Below are 14,440 nucleotides of genomic sequence, written 5' to 3'. Positions count from 1 at the left end.
AGAGTTTTTTAGGTGTTTAGTAACACTTGCTTCAGTGCCAAATTTATTCTGCGACTTTTTTCATTCAGAATCACCAAACAAATCAATATGCTAATTGCGTGGACTATCAATTAACCTCTTATTTTCCCTTCCCGTTCTGTTTTATTTTCACCTCTGGCAAATGCAGATTAAAAAAAAATTGTAGTTAAAGAATTTCCAAAAACAAGTCTTTTTTTTAACAGCATTTTAAAAAGGAAAATGTAGTTGGAGTGAGAAATGTTGTCCACTCCTTATTTGCAAAAGTAAGGTTTTTCATCTTTTCTTGATTACTGCTTCTTTTTTAAGAGGTTGATTTTATTGTTTCCGTTGAGCCTCAATGGCATCGTAGTTCTTTCCACAAAATAAGCCCTACCAACAACATTATTCTTCATTTTAAATCATCCAGCCCCAGTTTATCCACTGGATAAAAAAAGTATTGTTGCTTTAGCAACATTCTCTTCATGTACAACACCATCAGCTACTTTGCAAAATGCATTCTGCTACTACTGCTGTGTAGTTCACCTTTCTTAATTGTGAAAGTTTCCCACAATGTTTCAAATCTGACTACACAGGCTTGCTGATAATGTGAAAGACAAGTTTCATACTTACTGAATTTGTGTTGCTGGCAAGGAACGTCTTATGATAGAATGCACTTGTCTGTAAACATCCAGCTTGGACATGCAGCGGCAGGACGTGTGATTGGCAAAACTGACGGTTACAGGTTTGGGGCCGTGAGAAAGAGGCACTGTGATCTCAAACAGCTATGAAAGGGAGAGCAAAGCAAAGCACTCATTTCACAGATCAGTGACAGTACAACCAAAAACAATGTAAAGACATGCAAAAAAGCTATAAGGAATTTAAGTTTAGGTGGGGTTGTTCTCTACCATCATTCAGTGGCACACTCGATTATACCGCTAAATAATCATTATGTGCAAAATGAAAACAATAGCTATGGCATGACAAGGAACATCTTTAGTGTTAAACCCTGCCATGTGCCTATTTGCTTACAACAACATTTAAACTAACCTTCAAGGAGGAAAATGGACAAAGAACTTATTTTTCTAGAGGAAATTCCTTCAAATTTGCAGTCTTGTAAAAAAAATCGAACATGTGACATTTCCAAGGGGCTTCAAAAAGTTGGAAAACAAGAATAATTGAAAAAGAGGGTAAGCCACAACCCAATGTATCAGTTGCACAATTACAAAGCTTGTGCGACACAGCAATATATTGCACTTAGATCAAAACACTTTTGGATGAACAAATTCTGAACTGCACCATACTGTACTTTTCCTTTTCAGTATTTGTGTCCATGCAGATTAGACAGTTACCTCAAGGGAATACATCTTGAACTCTTTTTTTTCCCCAAGGTGTTAAGAAATATCCACAAGTAATAATGTGTGTGAATGAATAAAAACGTAGTTTTGGTGGGAAATGAAGTTCAGCTGGTGGAAGAGGACAACTTCTGTGATCCTTTGTGGAAAAACTGACCATATGGTAACAGCCCAACAGTGAGACTGATGTCAGTATTCAACTCAGGACATCTACTTTATCAAATCAAGAAGTTTTCATCACAAGACTCAAATCTCAATAGTCTCTTAAAAAGTTAGTTAGGACAAATACTTCAGGTCAAAGTCAACACATTGTCTTTCAGTTGTTTAGTCACTTTTCCAAATGTATTTAAGAATATTTCTGCATCTTCTGAAGACTTTACTACCTTTAAAATGATGATAATTTGGTATCGTAGTCTTAACAGAAAACAGAATAACAAAACTTTAAATATTAGCAGGGACCTCTTTGCAATGTTTTTTATAATCAATAACCTTAAAATATGGCACATAGGCAGGATGCAAATATAATCAAAACACTGGTAATTTTAAATGATTCAAAATACTAAGTACATCTACAGGATATCCTGAAAACTATACCTTGCACTGAAGCACACAAGCAAGCTTGAGTACTATCAAGCATTCAGGAGCAGCAGAATGGGAGGTATTCACCAAATAACCACTTGTGCAGCCAACTACAAAACTTGTACTATTCATATACCTAAACTATATAACTTAAACCTAAATTGTACATCATCAAATCTTCACAGACATTATCAATTTTACAAAACAAAATTCTGACATCATTTAGTCACTAGATCTTCATGGATCTTTAACACTGGTCAATGTTTGGTCAACTATATGAATTTTAACACTCGACATCATACAAGAACTAAAATGGCAGAAGTATTATATTTGTATTTTATTCTGTTACAGATGATTTCAATACTATTATTTTTGCTGCAAAAAGCACCACTTCCCTTACATTAGTTTTAAATGTAGTTGGGTTTTGTTTTCACACTGGAATCTAAAAATGTGGACTGGTATATGTTTACTTCTGTAGAAGGAAAATCAAAACAAAAAATAAGCTTCCTCCACCTTCCAAATGCTGATGAAAAAACCACCCATCTAGGGAGCTACCATGAAAAGAGTTTCTCTTGTTAAAGAGACTTCTAGCCAAAGCATATTAACACTTGGATTCCTGCCTCAGCTGCAAAATAAGCAAGACTTGTTAAAATCTTGGTCTGGAGTCATTAATAAGATAAGGGCACAAGTTCATGTCTAGTTTAAAGTTTGGCACAATAAAATGGATGCCTAATTATCACCAGATACACCTCCCAGGTTTTCACTAAGTTCAACACAGACTTCTGCAAAGAGACTTTCTGATCAACTTTTATTACACTTACAATCCTTTTTGTCTTCCAAACCAATATTGGCTCATTTACTCTTATCTATTATAAAATTCCCTTTAAATTAATCACAAAAAGCATTCTTACCATCCAAAAAGAGCAATAATCATAACACCGAGCTATCACTTTCATACTAATGTGTTATATGAAAGTATCTTTACATTTTTACTCAATTCTTTTAAAAATGTCAACCTATTTGAAAGCCATTATATGTTTTGTTATAATGCACAAATTAACTCGGAAATTGGAGAGGGCAAAGGTGGCATAAAGAGACAGAAAGGACTATATTTAGGAAAAACAGCTTTCATTTCTGCATACAGTACACACCTAAAAATATACCTGCTGAGTTCTTTGGGTATCTGTTTTTTAAGTACTGATCTTTAATCAGATGACAAAACTCACCTGCATATGCCAGACTTGTATTTTTTTTTTTAAACAAGCTGTACTTTCAAAAGTTCAGCACAACTGTTAGGACCTCTGAATTTCTAGACAGCTAAGAACTGACAGATGCAAAAGCTTTTACTATATTAAAGATCGTGTAAGAAAACTGATTTGTAAAATACATACGAATTGAGGGGCAGAACAAAGAGTATGCATTAAATGCAATAGTGCCTATATAAAGAGAATCTTGTTTTCTCTGGTGTCTTATGACAGTATGAACTTGCTTTTCCGAAGCTGATGTAAAAAGCCAGTACAGGGAGAACTGATTCAACTTAGAAACTGAAGACCACTGTGATTCTTTACATGGACCAAACTGCAGCTGACTAGAAAAAAAACTTCTGTTCTTTAAGTAGATGAGTTTGCCACGCTGTTCAGCTCAGACTGCAGACTGCTGCATGTGGCAAGTGTAGGACAACTGCTACAATTCCAAATCACCTAAAAGAGGTCCCTGTCAGCCCAACTGTCCTCCTGTTCAGCCTTAGGAGAGCATTGAGAGAAACTTCCCTAAAACACCTCAGACACACTAATTGTGAGCAGAAATCATGCTGACTGGTAATTACTTTAATCTACATTTATCCTTCCATTTAAACGTGAAAGCGATCAGTTTAGAGATGAATAATGCTAACAACTATTCCCATCAATGCTTCAGGGGTGCAATGCAAAAAAAGCCTAGTTACTGTGAAAGTAGACTAGCTTTCTTGACATAAACTGAATTACCTTCAGTTTGTTCAGCTAGATTTTCTTAATAGCAATGCATTTTTCATCACTCAGCAGCACCTACTGTTGATGCACAAAGTAGGAAAAACCCCTAAGACAACTATTTATGTTAGAGATTATATTATACTGTGTATTACATTTCTAGCCCTCAGTTTTGGAAAGTGCTTAAGATGATACATGAACTACTATTTTGAAAAATAACATAAACCAGATCAATTTTCATTAATGGAAATTATATAAGCGAAATAACCAGGGTTGGAATTCTTGATTTGTTCCTCCTGCAGTTTTGTCTGCACATGCTATTAGGATGCTATATTTTGATGCATACTGAAAAGGGAGATATTTATTCTTCTCTTCTGATAATGAACAGGTATCAAGAAGAGATTTCATAAGAAATAAATTCTTAAAAAGTAGTCTGTTACAGAAAATGTATTTAATACTCAGAATAATTCCATTTTGATAAGCTCTCGCATTTTAAAATAAGATCCATTCTAAAGAAAATCTATATTCTACTCTGAGCTGCAATAGCAGCATGTCTAAATCCAGTGAAGCTATTTAGACATAGGCAAATAAACTCTAAACATACATGATAAACTGTGTTGGAATTATCATCTGAATAAATAATTTCAAATCAGAAAATGTATTTAATACTCAGAATAATTCCATTTCGATAAGCTCTCGCATTTTAAAATAAGATCCATTCTAAAGAAAATCTATAGTCTACTCTGAGCTGCAATAGCAGCATGTCTAAATCCAATGAAGCTATTTAGACATAGGCAAATAAACTCTAAACATACATAAACTGTGTTGGAATTATCATCTTAATAAATCATTTCAAATTAGGTAAGCTCTGACCTTGCATAATGCTTTCTGGTTTTGCTAACATTCCTTTTTTTGATAACTTTTTGCTTTTTTTTTTGCTAACTAATTTTTCTTTTTGCTAGCATTCTAAATAATTCTTGCTCATCTTCTTCATCCAACAGAACAATAAGCTCAACATCTGCTGTCACTACAGGGCATGACTGGCAATATATAAGAGCCAAATGTCAAAGTCTAGGAAGGGTATTTCTATGAGAAATGCACTGTAAGACCTGTGTGTGAGGATGGTTCCTGACTCTTTGCTGGCAACACTGCTGGATGTGGGTACTATTACTAGTACCATCATTGCCTAAATGGGTATCTGTTCTTGGAGATAAAATGGCATTTATTTCTCTCTGAACCCTCATTCAGTAAAGGACTGGTACTACTGTATTCTTACAGGCTCAAACCTTCTCTTCCTTTCAAACTTCAAATCATCATAAAAATCAAACTAATTCCTAGTACAGGTAATAGGGAAAAGATATTTCCCTCAGGTCTGTTCTTTGGCAACCAGTGCCTAAAGACAGATATTCAGGACCAAAGACTGCAAAGAATGAGTTTCAGTCCCCAGAAGAGGAGATCTGACAGTAGTATGGCTTAGGGCATTTTTTTTTAGAGTGGAAAGCTTTTATTGCTCACAGTTTTTAGAAAATGTTAGTAATTACAGTACATTAAATGAGTATTGCTAGAGTTAGAGGCAGATACTCAAAAGTTAAAAGGAAAAAATTAGACTCAACTTGCCCATGCCATCCTGTATATTTGTGCTACCAACACTGCATAGTCAGGAAACGAATGGAAAACAGGAATAGAGCAGTCTGTGTTAGCATAACTAAAGAGTATTATATAAAACATCATAAAAAAAAATAAATTAAACCACACAAAGCCACCACCAAAGCTCTGCCCTAACCTCTTCCACAGAAGCTAATATCATAAACAGAAGTCAGGAAAATATTGTTAATCTCAGTGTGTAACACATACTGAAGAACAGCTGAAAACCATACGTAGTTCAAGTGTTTCACAAGAACTTGACACGTGCCATTCAGCCAGCCTAAGGCCACTTTGTCACAGAAAGCCAGATGGCAAGTCTTCCAGTCTGCCTCACCATTTCTGAGATTCCTCTTCCAAAGTACTGTGTTCAGCCCTTGTCTCCTTAAGTCTTCACCGAACATGATGATTCGCCAACCTACCCTCATTTCAGCCCAACCAAAGTTTTCCTTCCAGCCCGCCCATTAAGCTTTATTTCCCTTCCCTCTTTTTGGGCTCCTTAGCATAATTTTTAATGCCCTGGCACATGCAACCCTTGTCCAGGCTGCTTTTGAATCAGCTAGGTCCTTCCTTCCCAACAAGACAAAAGTGGGTGCATCAATGACAGCCTCTCCCTAGAAGATGTGATTTAGAAGCCTCGATCTGAAACTGCACCAGATTTTTGTTCACCTCCAAGTTACAGTGTCCTAGTTACAAAAAAATCCAAGTCTCCCAACAATTCTATTTGCCTCCTAGTTTGTTGGGTTTTTTTTAAACACTTAAAAGCATGCAGATTGTCTTAAAGGTAACAAAAAACATGGTCTTATAGTATCATATCCTTTACCTAAAGTAATGGAAAATGAATTTTTTTTTTTTCAGACTAAAAAAAAAAATCCCAGTTTTTGGTTTTAATGATAAAGCCATATACACCTCTTTCTCACTCTGGTCTAAGAAAAAGCAGAACCACCACTTCTGCTGAAGTTTTAAAGCAAAAAAAACTAACAAGTAAGAACAACACTTCAAGCTGAGTTAGGCATCTGGTACAGAAAATTTCAACCCCTGTTGTTAAAGAACACCAAAGTTAGGCTGCGAATGACAGTAGAGTTTATAATGGAGTATGGTAGATAATATTAGGCTGCTTAAACTAGAATTGTTTACCATTGAACACGATTGTGTGACTATAAATATTTTTTTCCCCAGTTTTCTCTGTCATGAAAAAAATCAGGAGCTTTGTACAGTAAATGGCTTACGAAAAGATTGTGTGCTAAAACCAGGACAGTCACTGGTACTACATGGGTTTAAAAAAAGGTGTCTCTGAATTGCTCTACCCAGCCAGACTTGCCCTTTGGCACTCCACAACCTGCAACTACTGCCATGCCAAGTGCACCAGTCCCCCTTCTTCCCAACTTCAGCTTCCAGGCCAGAGCTATGGTCCCCCAGACACCCTGCAGTAGGCTCTTCTCAGCTCCCACACTGGCAGCACTCTTCCTTTAGCCATTTAAAGAGTTGGAGTGGAGAACAGAAACAAGGATGGGAACCAGAGTACAACCTAGAGCTCAGGAAAAAAATAAAATCTAACAGCAGACAGGAATCTCTGAATGCTTGACCAAAAGAGCTATCAGACTTCCCATAAAAAAGACTTCCCATATATTTCTCCTCACTGATCCTTAGAAAGACATATTTCTGATCCACTGCATTGATACCTCCTTCTTTAGACTAGGACTTCATTCCATACTTTCCAGAAAAACTGTTGATTTCTATACAAATTATTTCTTTGCTTCAGTGCCTTAATTAATTTATACAGCATCATATGTGTCAATAACCACTGTATCAATACACAAAATTATTATGATGATCACTGACTTCTGAAATATAAAATAATCAAAACTGTTACTTTCCTATCAGGATGAGGGAGGCTTATCATTCCAGATACTTTTCAAATATAGTATTTACGTATTATTTTTTTCCCCAGATTTACATTAACTACATTATGTTCTTCTTTATGGATGGTGGTTTATTTTGGCACATTTCCCATAAATTGACTGACTCGTTTTCCATCACTTGTGACTTTTGCACTTGCTAAAGTGTCAGTACATCTGGCCAAATATAACCAATGTAACAGAGAGATTTTTAAGCTAAGGATGGAAGACTGGTTGGTTTCAAAACTCTACACATCTCTGTATTGGAAAGAATGGAAAAATAAGGTATTTGAAAAATGGTACATCATCATTATTTACTATCTAACTTTTTTTTAAAAAGACCAGTATTTTACAGCTCATATGTGATACTACAACAGGTACCTTACCTGATAGGATATATTTTATATCTGTTTAATATGCTTCAGTTCCTTATCCTGTCTTTTTATATTTGAATCACTTTTTTTATCTCCTACTATTCATAATACCCCTACTATATCATTACAATCATCAGTCTAACATAGAAAAATACCCAGGAAATGGTACAAATAGTAACGTTCAGAATGATTTAAAATTCTTGTGACATACACATCTCCAACTTGTGCAAAGGAACACCACGTACATCTCAAATCCAGCAAACCATTTCAAGCCAGTAACTTATTTCCTGTGAGAAAAGCTCCTCTGAATCCAGTTTCGAACTGTTTGGAAAGATATTTTCCCTTGAGAGACTATCACTGTAACCATGACACAAAGACATTTAGGACCTTTACACCTCATGATGTGAAAGAAGCCCATCCTGCCAGCCAAGAGGAAGAATGGAAGGAGATGGCTCTCTGCCATGCTTAGTGCTTCCCTTCAACCTACAAGCAAGCACCTACAGGTGGGGCATAAAAAAATACAGCTGAAGGACAGGTTGTTGCTGCACTAGGTGGTTCCAATCTTTGTAAATGCTGCTGAATCACTTGTGTCATAGGAACACAGAACAGCTGTTTGATTAATAACAAATCAGAGAAAAAAACAATACAGTCACACCACAAAAACCAAAACCTGACCGACCACCTTCTCCACTGACCTTTATTAGAAAAGCCACCGCTTAGAAAGTCGGGCTACTGCACTGTCACAAACAATAACAAATCAGAGAAAAAAACAATACAATCACACCACAAAAACCAAACCCTGACCGACCACCTTCTCCACAGACCTTTATTAGAAAAGCCAGCGCTTAGAAAGTCAGGCTACTGCACTGTCACAAACCAAGGAGAAGAAAAAGTTCTACTGCCTTTTATGAATTAGCCTAGGGGGTCTTCAAATGCCTTTATAGACCTTATACCACATCTTAGTTAAGAAATTGTCTCATATCCCAATCCCCAATCATGACTGTAAAAACATCCCTTAGCAACTACAGAAACAGTTTTTTTGGAAAAAAGGTATTAAAAGAAGAAAAAAAAAAAAAGCACTATTAAAAGAATACTTTTCTATTTTTCTCTTATCCTAATAAAGTTAAATATCTGAAAGGAAGAATGTAGTCTGAGCTTCAGAACTATTGCCCTCTCTCTGGACCACCACAGTGCTCCACAAGCCAACCTGGGAACATCTGACCTAGTCCACTCTCCTGGCAATCAACGATTTGCTCCCCATAAAAATAATTTCTATGTTTAGCTCTTTTCTAATTAATTTTAATGAAAGATGATACCGACTTCCTTTAGACTTTAATGTCTGGAAGCAATGCTAGAGCTTGCCCTCACAGTAAGACATCCAGTAGAAAAGTTAATTTTGCATTAAGCACTTTCTCTGCAGGGTGAGCTGTATGAAGTTATCTTACAGAGTTTATCCACCAAAAATAAAGCTACAAAAATGGTGATTTATGAAAAAAAAAACAAACAAACAAACAAACAAAAAGAAAATACCTGGTTACTAGCAATTTTTTCTCATTTCATTCAGGAAATATAGGAAAAACAGTAGTGAAAATAGGTGTATAGGGTACCTGAATTCCACAGAAGGGTCTTGAATCTAATACTTTTTTCTTCCTAATTTTCATCTGATATAGGGTAAGCTGTGGTCACATAACTTTAAAAAAAATTGAGATGATGACAGATGGGGAGACACAGTTAGCTCTCTTCCTTTATTAAGAGTTTTTTTTAAAATTCTGTCAAGGACCAGATACAACTAGAAAGAAGAAGCAAGACAGAAAACTCAGAGATTAAACTGCTTGCTTTTAAGGAATAGGAAAGAACATAAAACAATGTTATTGCCTCTTTCTTTTTTTCTGGTAAGTCCTTTAATATCTTCCTCTTTAGAGTCCCTCCAATCTTTAACTACTCCTATATATCATCACCAATGATATCAAGAACTTGGAAAAGAAAATCAGTTCTAAACACTTCCTACTAGGCAAAAAACCCCCACTTCACTAAATAGATATGAACAGAAAGAGATTATTTACTCCAAACTGATGTGGTGCTCCAAGATCAGGAAATCTCTGCTAAATGTAGCAACTCTCCACGTAACTAGATCATCCCTTAGATGATCATCCACCCCAATAAGTGGTCATATTTCTTGGTTTGTAAGATAAAAATTATATCTGTATCTTTTAAACAACTCGGATTAGGACAATTAATTTACTGCTAATTTACAGCTGTTTATGGGAATAACTATGGGCTTCAACAAAACCAGTATCATGGTTTTCCTTTTTTAACCTATTTGAGTTAGATTATTCCTGTGCTGTGTAGCTGTCTACCACTAGCTTAAACGTAGGATTGAAAAATTGGTAGAATAGACCATTTCAGACAGATTTGGTGAGAGATGAGGACAGGAAAATGTATTAAAAAACTATTTGGGTTGTCTTCCTGTTTTCTTTACATTCCCTTTTACTAATTCCCTTTCAAGAAAGCTCAGAGTATTAAGAAGTTTCATGATAAAGGAATCACCTTCCTTATAAATATGTACTGCATCTTCAGCTAGATAAATCTAGTTGAGGAAGGAAGCAAGATCTACACTAAAGTTAGTTTTCTGTGAAGTTTCAGAAAGATGAAGTAAAAAACCCCACAACCACCAAAAAGCCTGCCAAATATTTTAACAAAAGCAAAATATCCTAGCAAACATTTGGAAGTATGACTATTTTTACATGTTTTTTTGAGACAAATGTTTTTATATCATAAGTGCCAATTGTGACAGCTACTAAGAATAATGCATGAATGCTTTTCCTTTAAAAAGGCAGCTCACAGGCTCAATGAATAATCTTTGCACATACCTACCTCATCACTAGCCCTAAACGTGAAGAATAAAAACTATACATACACTTGAGAGAGATATATTAAAACAAAACACATAGGAACATCATACTAAAACCTCTTAATACAATAAAGCTTAGCTCCTAAAAGGCTTTATTTGCAACATGCATCCTGTCTGCACATGTCCTAAAACAGTCTTCACTAATAAAACTGCAGCCTATTTTTTTCCAAAAGCACTTGCCTCATACAGCAGGCAAATGGTAGATGCAAAAAAAAAAAAAAAGTACAGAATTAATTCATGGATGATCTCAAAACTGAGAATGGGACACTGTAGTTTAATTTTTACTTTATTTTTTTTCCCCACAAAAAAATTATGTACATATTTTGAGGGAAAAAAAGTGTTACACGCTTTCTTCCATGCAGTAGTCTCCTCAGCTGTTTTTCTTATGTATTCTGGAACTGTTTTTTTTTCCTTCTCATAGCAGCAGTAAGGTTTAAAATATGCATGATCATAAATGGATTTACAAGGAGCACTTGTACTGTAATAAGAGTGAGAACTTACTGTCTTGCTGATGTAATTTGTGCTGATATTCATACACTGAAGTCCTTCACTATTGCAGCAACCTCCACATCTGTAGATGGATACACATGGGGGTTTAAAGAAGGTGTTTGTAGTGGCTCCAAACTCTTTTCCCACATCCACACACACTTCACGTGGCATGCACTGAGTTTTTCTCCATTCAGTATCAATACCTGCCAAGTTATAGGGAATTTTACGTGTTATAAAGTAACTGTTTAAAAACAATTCTCTCCTGCAGTAAATTAGTAGTATTTTTTTTTAAGTTTAGAACCAGAATACACATTGCCAGAGTCACACCCTTTATTCAGTGAAATATACACCTCTGCATGTTAACTTCTAGCTATTTTGTTTTACTCACAGGGATGGGACATACTGTCTTGGAGCAGAAGGAAAGTGACAGCAGAGCTATGAGGGAACTTGACAGTGTTGGGCAGATCTTACGACACAAAATTGTGGAATTACAGAATAGACCCACTCCAACAGGTCCATGTCTTTCCTGTGCTGAGCATTCCAGAGCTGGATGCAGCACCCCTGGTGGGGTCTCGCCAGAGCAGAGCAGAGAGGGAGAATCACACTGGCCTACCTGCTGGCCAACAGCTAAAGCTGTACATGTCCTTTCTGCTATGCCTGGGGTGAGTCTCACCTTGAGTGAAGTCTAAAGAAGTACTGCACATCTCTGCAAAGTCATTTTAACCATTCACACAGTACTTCACTTAGATACTGTGTATGAGAAACACTGAAATTCATGCCTACATGCTCAATGTAAAAAAAAAATTGAATACCTTTACTTCCTTAACTACAAAAGTACAATTTAAAGCAAAATATTATTATTTAGCAATTAGATACACCACAGGATTTAATATGAAAAGTGGTATTTTACCCAGATCACTCACACAAATTTGGGCAAACATCTGACATCATGTTACATAGCCTTTTACCAAATACAATCTTACACTAAACAGTGATGAGACTTGCAGCTGTACACATCCCTTTATCCTCTCCTGGCGCCAGTTTCTGGTAGGCTATTAAGCAAAAATGGAAATTTCACCTAATGTGTACCTTAAAAATCTCCATTAAGGTACGTGATTTCCAGTATCATGTCAAAAATAAACCTCCTGCTATAAATCCTGTGTTTTTCTGCCTGCAAATACTAGCTTAAACTGTAAGCTAGTATATTTTTATCCAGGCCATCTGAGACTCTAAGGCCTACTGATGTATTTGAAAGCTGTTTTTTTCTGGTTTTAGGATAACATCTTGACAACTGCGCTCTTGTAACAGGAAAAAGCTACAAGTGGATTATTTGGCATGCTAAAAGCAATAATGCCTAAGAGAAGAAAGCATTACTAGCCATGATGTAATTGCAGAAAATGAGAAGAAATTGTTCAATGATTTCAACTATTAAGGCCCTCTTTGCTTTCTGCAATATTGTTATAGCCTCTCCAAAGCAGGAATCCTTATACCTGAAGACAAAGACATAACTTCCTGTACCTACTGAGCTGGGAAAGCAGTCCATGCCTTTCTTACAACGGGTGTCCCAAAAATGTCAGCAGAGCAATTTATTTCATTATGGAATGTTGACTGTCAAAGATTCTTATGTTACATACATGACATCAAATCAAACCTCTGAGATTGGTTTACCGACAACACAGCTTTTAAAATATTTCTGACACAACTGAGAAGCCTTCAGATTTAATTTATTGTGTGTTAGAAGGTGTTTTGTGTCCTGTACTTACTTTTCAGGATCTCTGCATTATAGTGTGCTGCGGCAAATTTCAGGGAATCATCTGATCTTGTGTCAAAGCTGGAGTGTTCCCTGTTGTGTTGCCAACCTCCTTTCCTCAACTGACATTTGAACATTTTCCAGTATTCTGGGTAAAGTACTGTCATGAGTTCATCCACACTGGACACAGACCGCAACTGCTCTTCCAGGTCTTTGCTTGCATGAGCCTGTCAAAGTAACATGCAAGATTAATTACTTTATCTATTATACAAGGTTTGCTGGAAACTAGCCTGAAAAACAACTCACACATTGTAAAATAAAGTTGTGCTCCAAGGGGTCCCTCATTATTAAGGCTGTTTTTGTCAGCCAATGCCAACAGTACTATACTGACAAATACGGAAATATTTTGCTTCTACCACTCATATCAGACTTGTTCAAAACATTTGTGTGACATGGGAGAGACAGAATTAAGCCTGTACAAGCCTATAGTTTGCAGATTTAGGGAAAAAAAAAAAAAATCCTTGAAGGAAAAGTTTTCATGATAAAATTTTGAATGCTTTAACGCCCAAAATATTTAAATTATGTTCATGTTATTTGATGTCACATAGTCTAGAAGTAATACCAAATTTTTGCCCATTTTCCCTTAGTCCAGGAAAATCAAAACACACAGTAATGCAAAAATGGTTAAGTTATATATATAAAAAAAAAAAAGTGTTATTTTGTACCTTTTCAGGGAAAATCCTGAGAAGCAAATTCTATTATAAAGCACTAATTCTTAAGTCAGTAGAGGTCACGCACTATGGTACCCTTAAGAATCTGAACTCCACGCTCTCTCACTGCTAAGAGTTTCAACTGAAACTCTTCTAAGCACTAACTTCTTGTTTCAAGAGCAGCCTCAAATTTGTAATCTTACTTTCTTATTTACTGGCTTTTACACGAACTCATTGCAATTGCATTTTCCTGAAAGACTATGACTCAGATCTACACTCTGATTTCTTACTTATGTGGAAGATTCCTCTATTCTCTTAAATGAAGCAATACATTGCATCGAAGGACGGCTGTTATTCCCTGCCCACCCTTCTCGACCATGAATTGCTGACTTCCCAAAGGGGAGGACAATAAGAAGTGAAGAACCTTTAGCCACCTTCTCAGCCTACGTGGCCCTTAGAGGGCAGTATGAGACACAAAATACAGAGTTCCACTTTGTAAAAAGTGTCTAGGGATTGGCTGCAGACTCTGTAGTTTGTTGAAAAGCTGTTGCTCTAGTCCAAGAAACACCAGGCTGTCGCAGTGTAAAACGTATCTAAAACTAGAAATATCAAATTATAGAAATTGAAATTTAAAAATCCTTATCAAACTCCAGTATTCACAAAAAAGTTTTTTCACATCAGTGATTTTGAACGTTACATGAGTAAAACAACCTGTTCTGAAGTAGCTCACCTGAATAATAACTGCTTCTTGTTTCGTGAACAACTAAAATGGTAC

At 36.0% G+C, this 14,440-nt stretch overlaps 1 protein-coding gene across 1 annotated transcript in view; it reads right to left on the bottom strand.

Annotated features, from left to right (window-relative positions):
• VEGFC (vascular endothelial growth factor C) overlaps positions 1-13,182 on the bottom strand; it is a gene marked incomplete at its 5' end in the record, with an annotated part of 22,534 nt that extends 9,352 nt beyond the window's left edge. The window contains 3 exons of the mRNA XM_008950285.1: positions 628-779; positions 11,218-11,408; positions 12,969-13,182. Coding sequence (XP_008948533.1) covers positions 628-779; positions 11,218-11,408; positions 12,969-13,182 — 557 coding nt within the window. The remainder of the gene's footprint in view (positions 1-627; positions 780-11,217; positions 11,409-12,968) is intronic.
• Positions 13,183-14,440: the final 1,258 nt, after the last annotated feature.

The sequence above is a fragment of the Merops nubicus genome, unplaced genomic scaffold (genome assembly GCF_000691845.1).
Source record: "Merops nubicus isolate BGI_N331 unplaced genomic scaffold, ASM69184v1 scaffold7162, whole genome shotgun sequence".
NCBI classification, from domain to species: Eukaryota; Metazoa; Chordata; class Aves; order Coraciiformes; family Meropidae; genus Merops; species Merops nubicus.
Note: the sequence above shows the minus strand (reverse complement) of the source record. Positions and strands in the feature narration are given on the sequence as shown.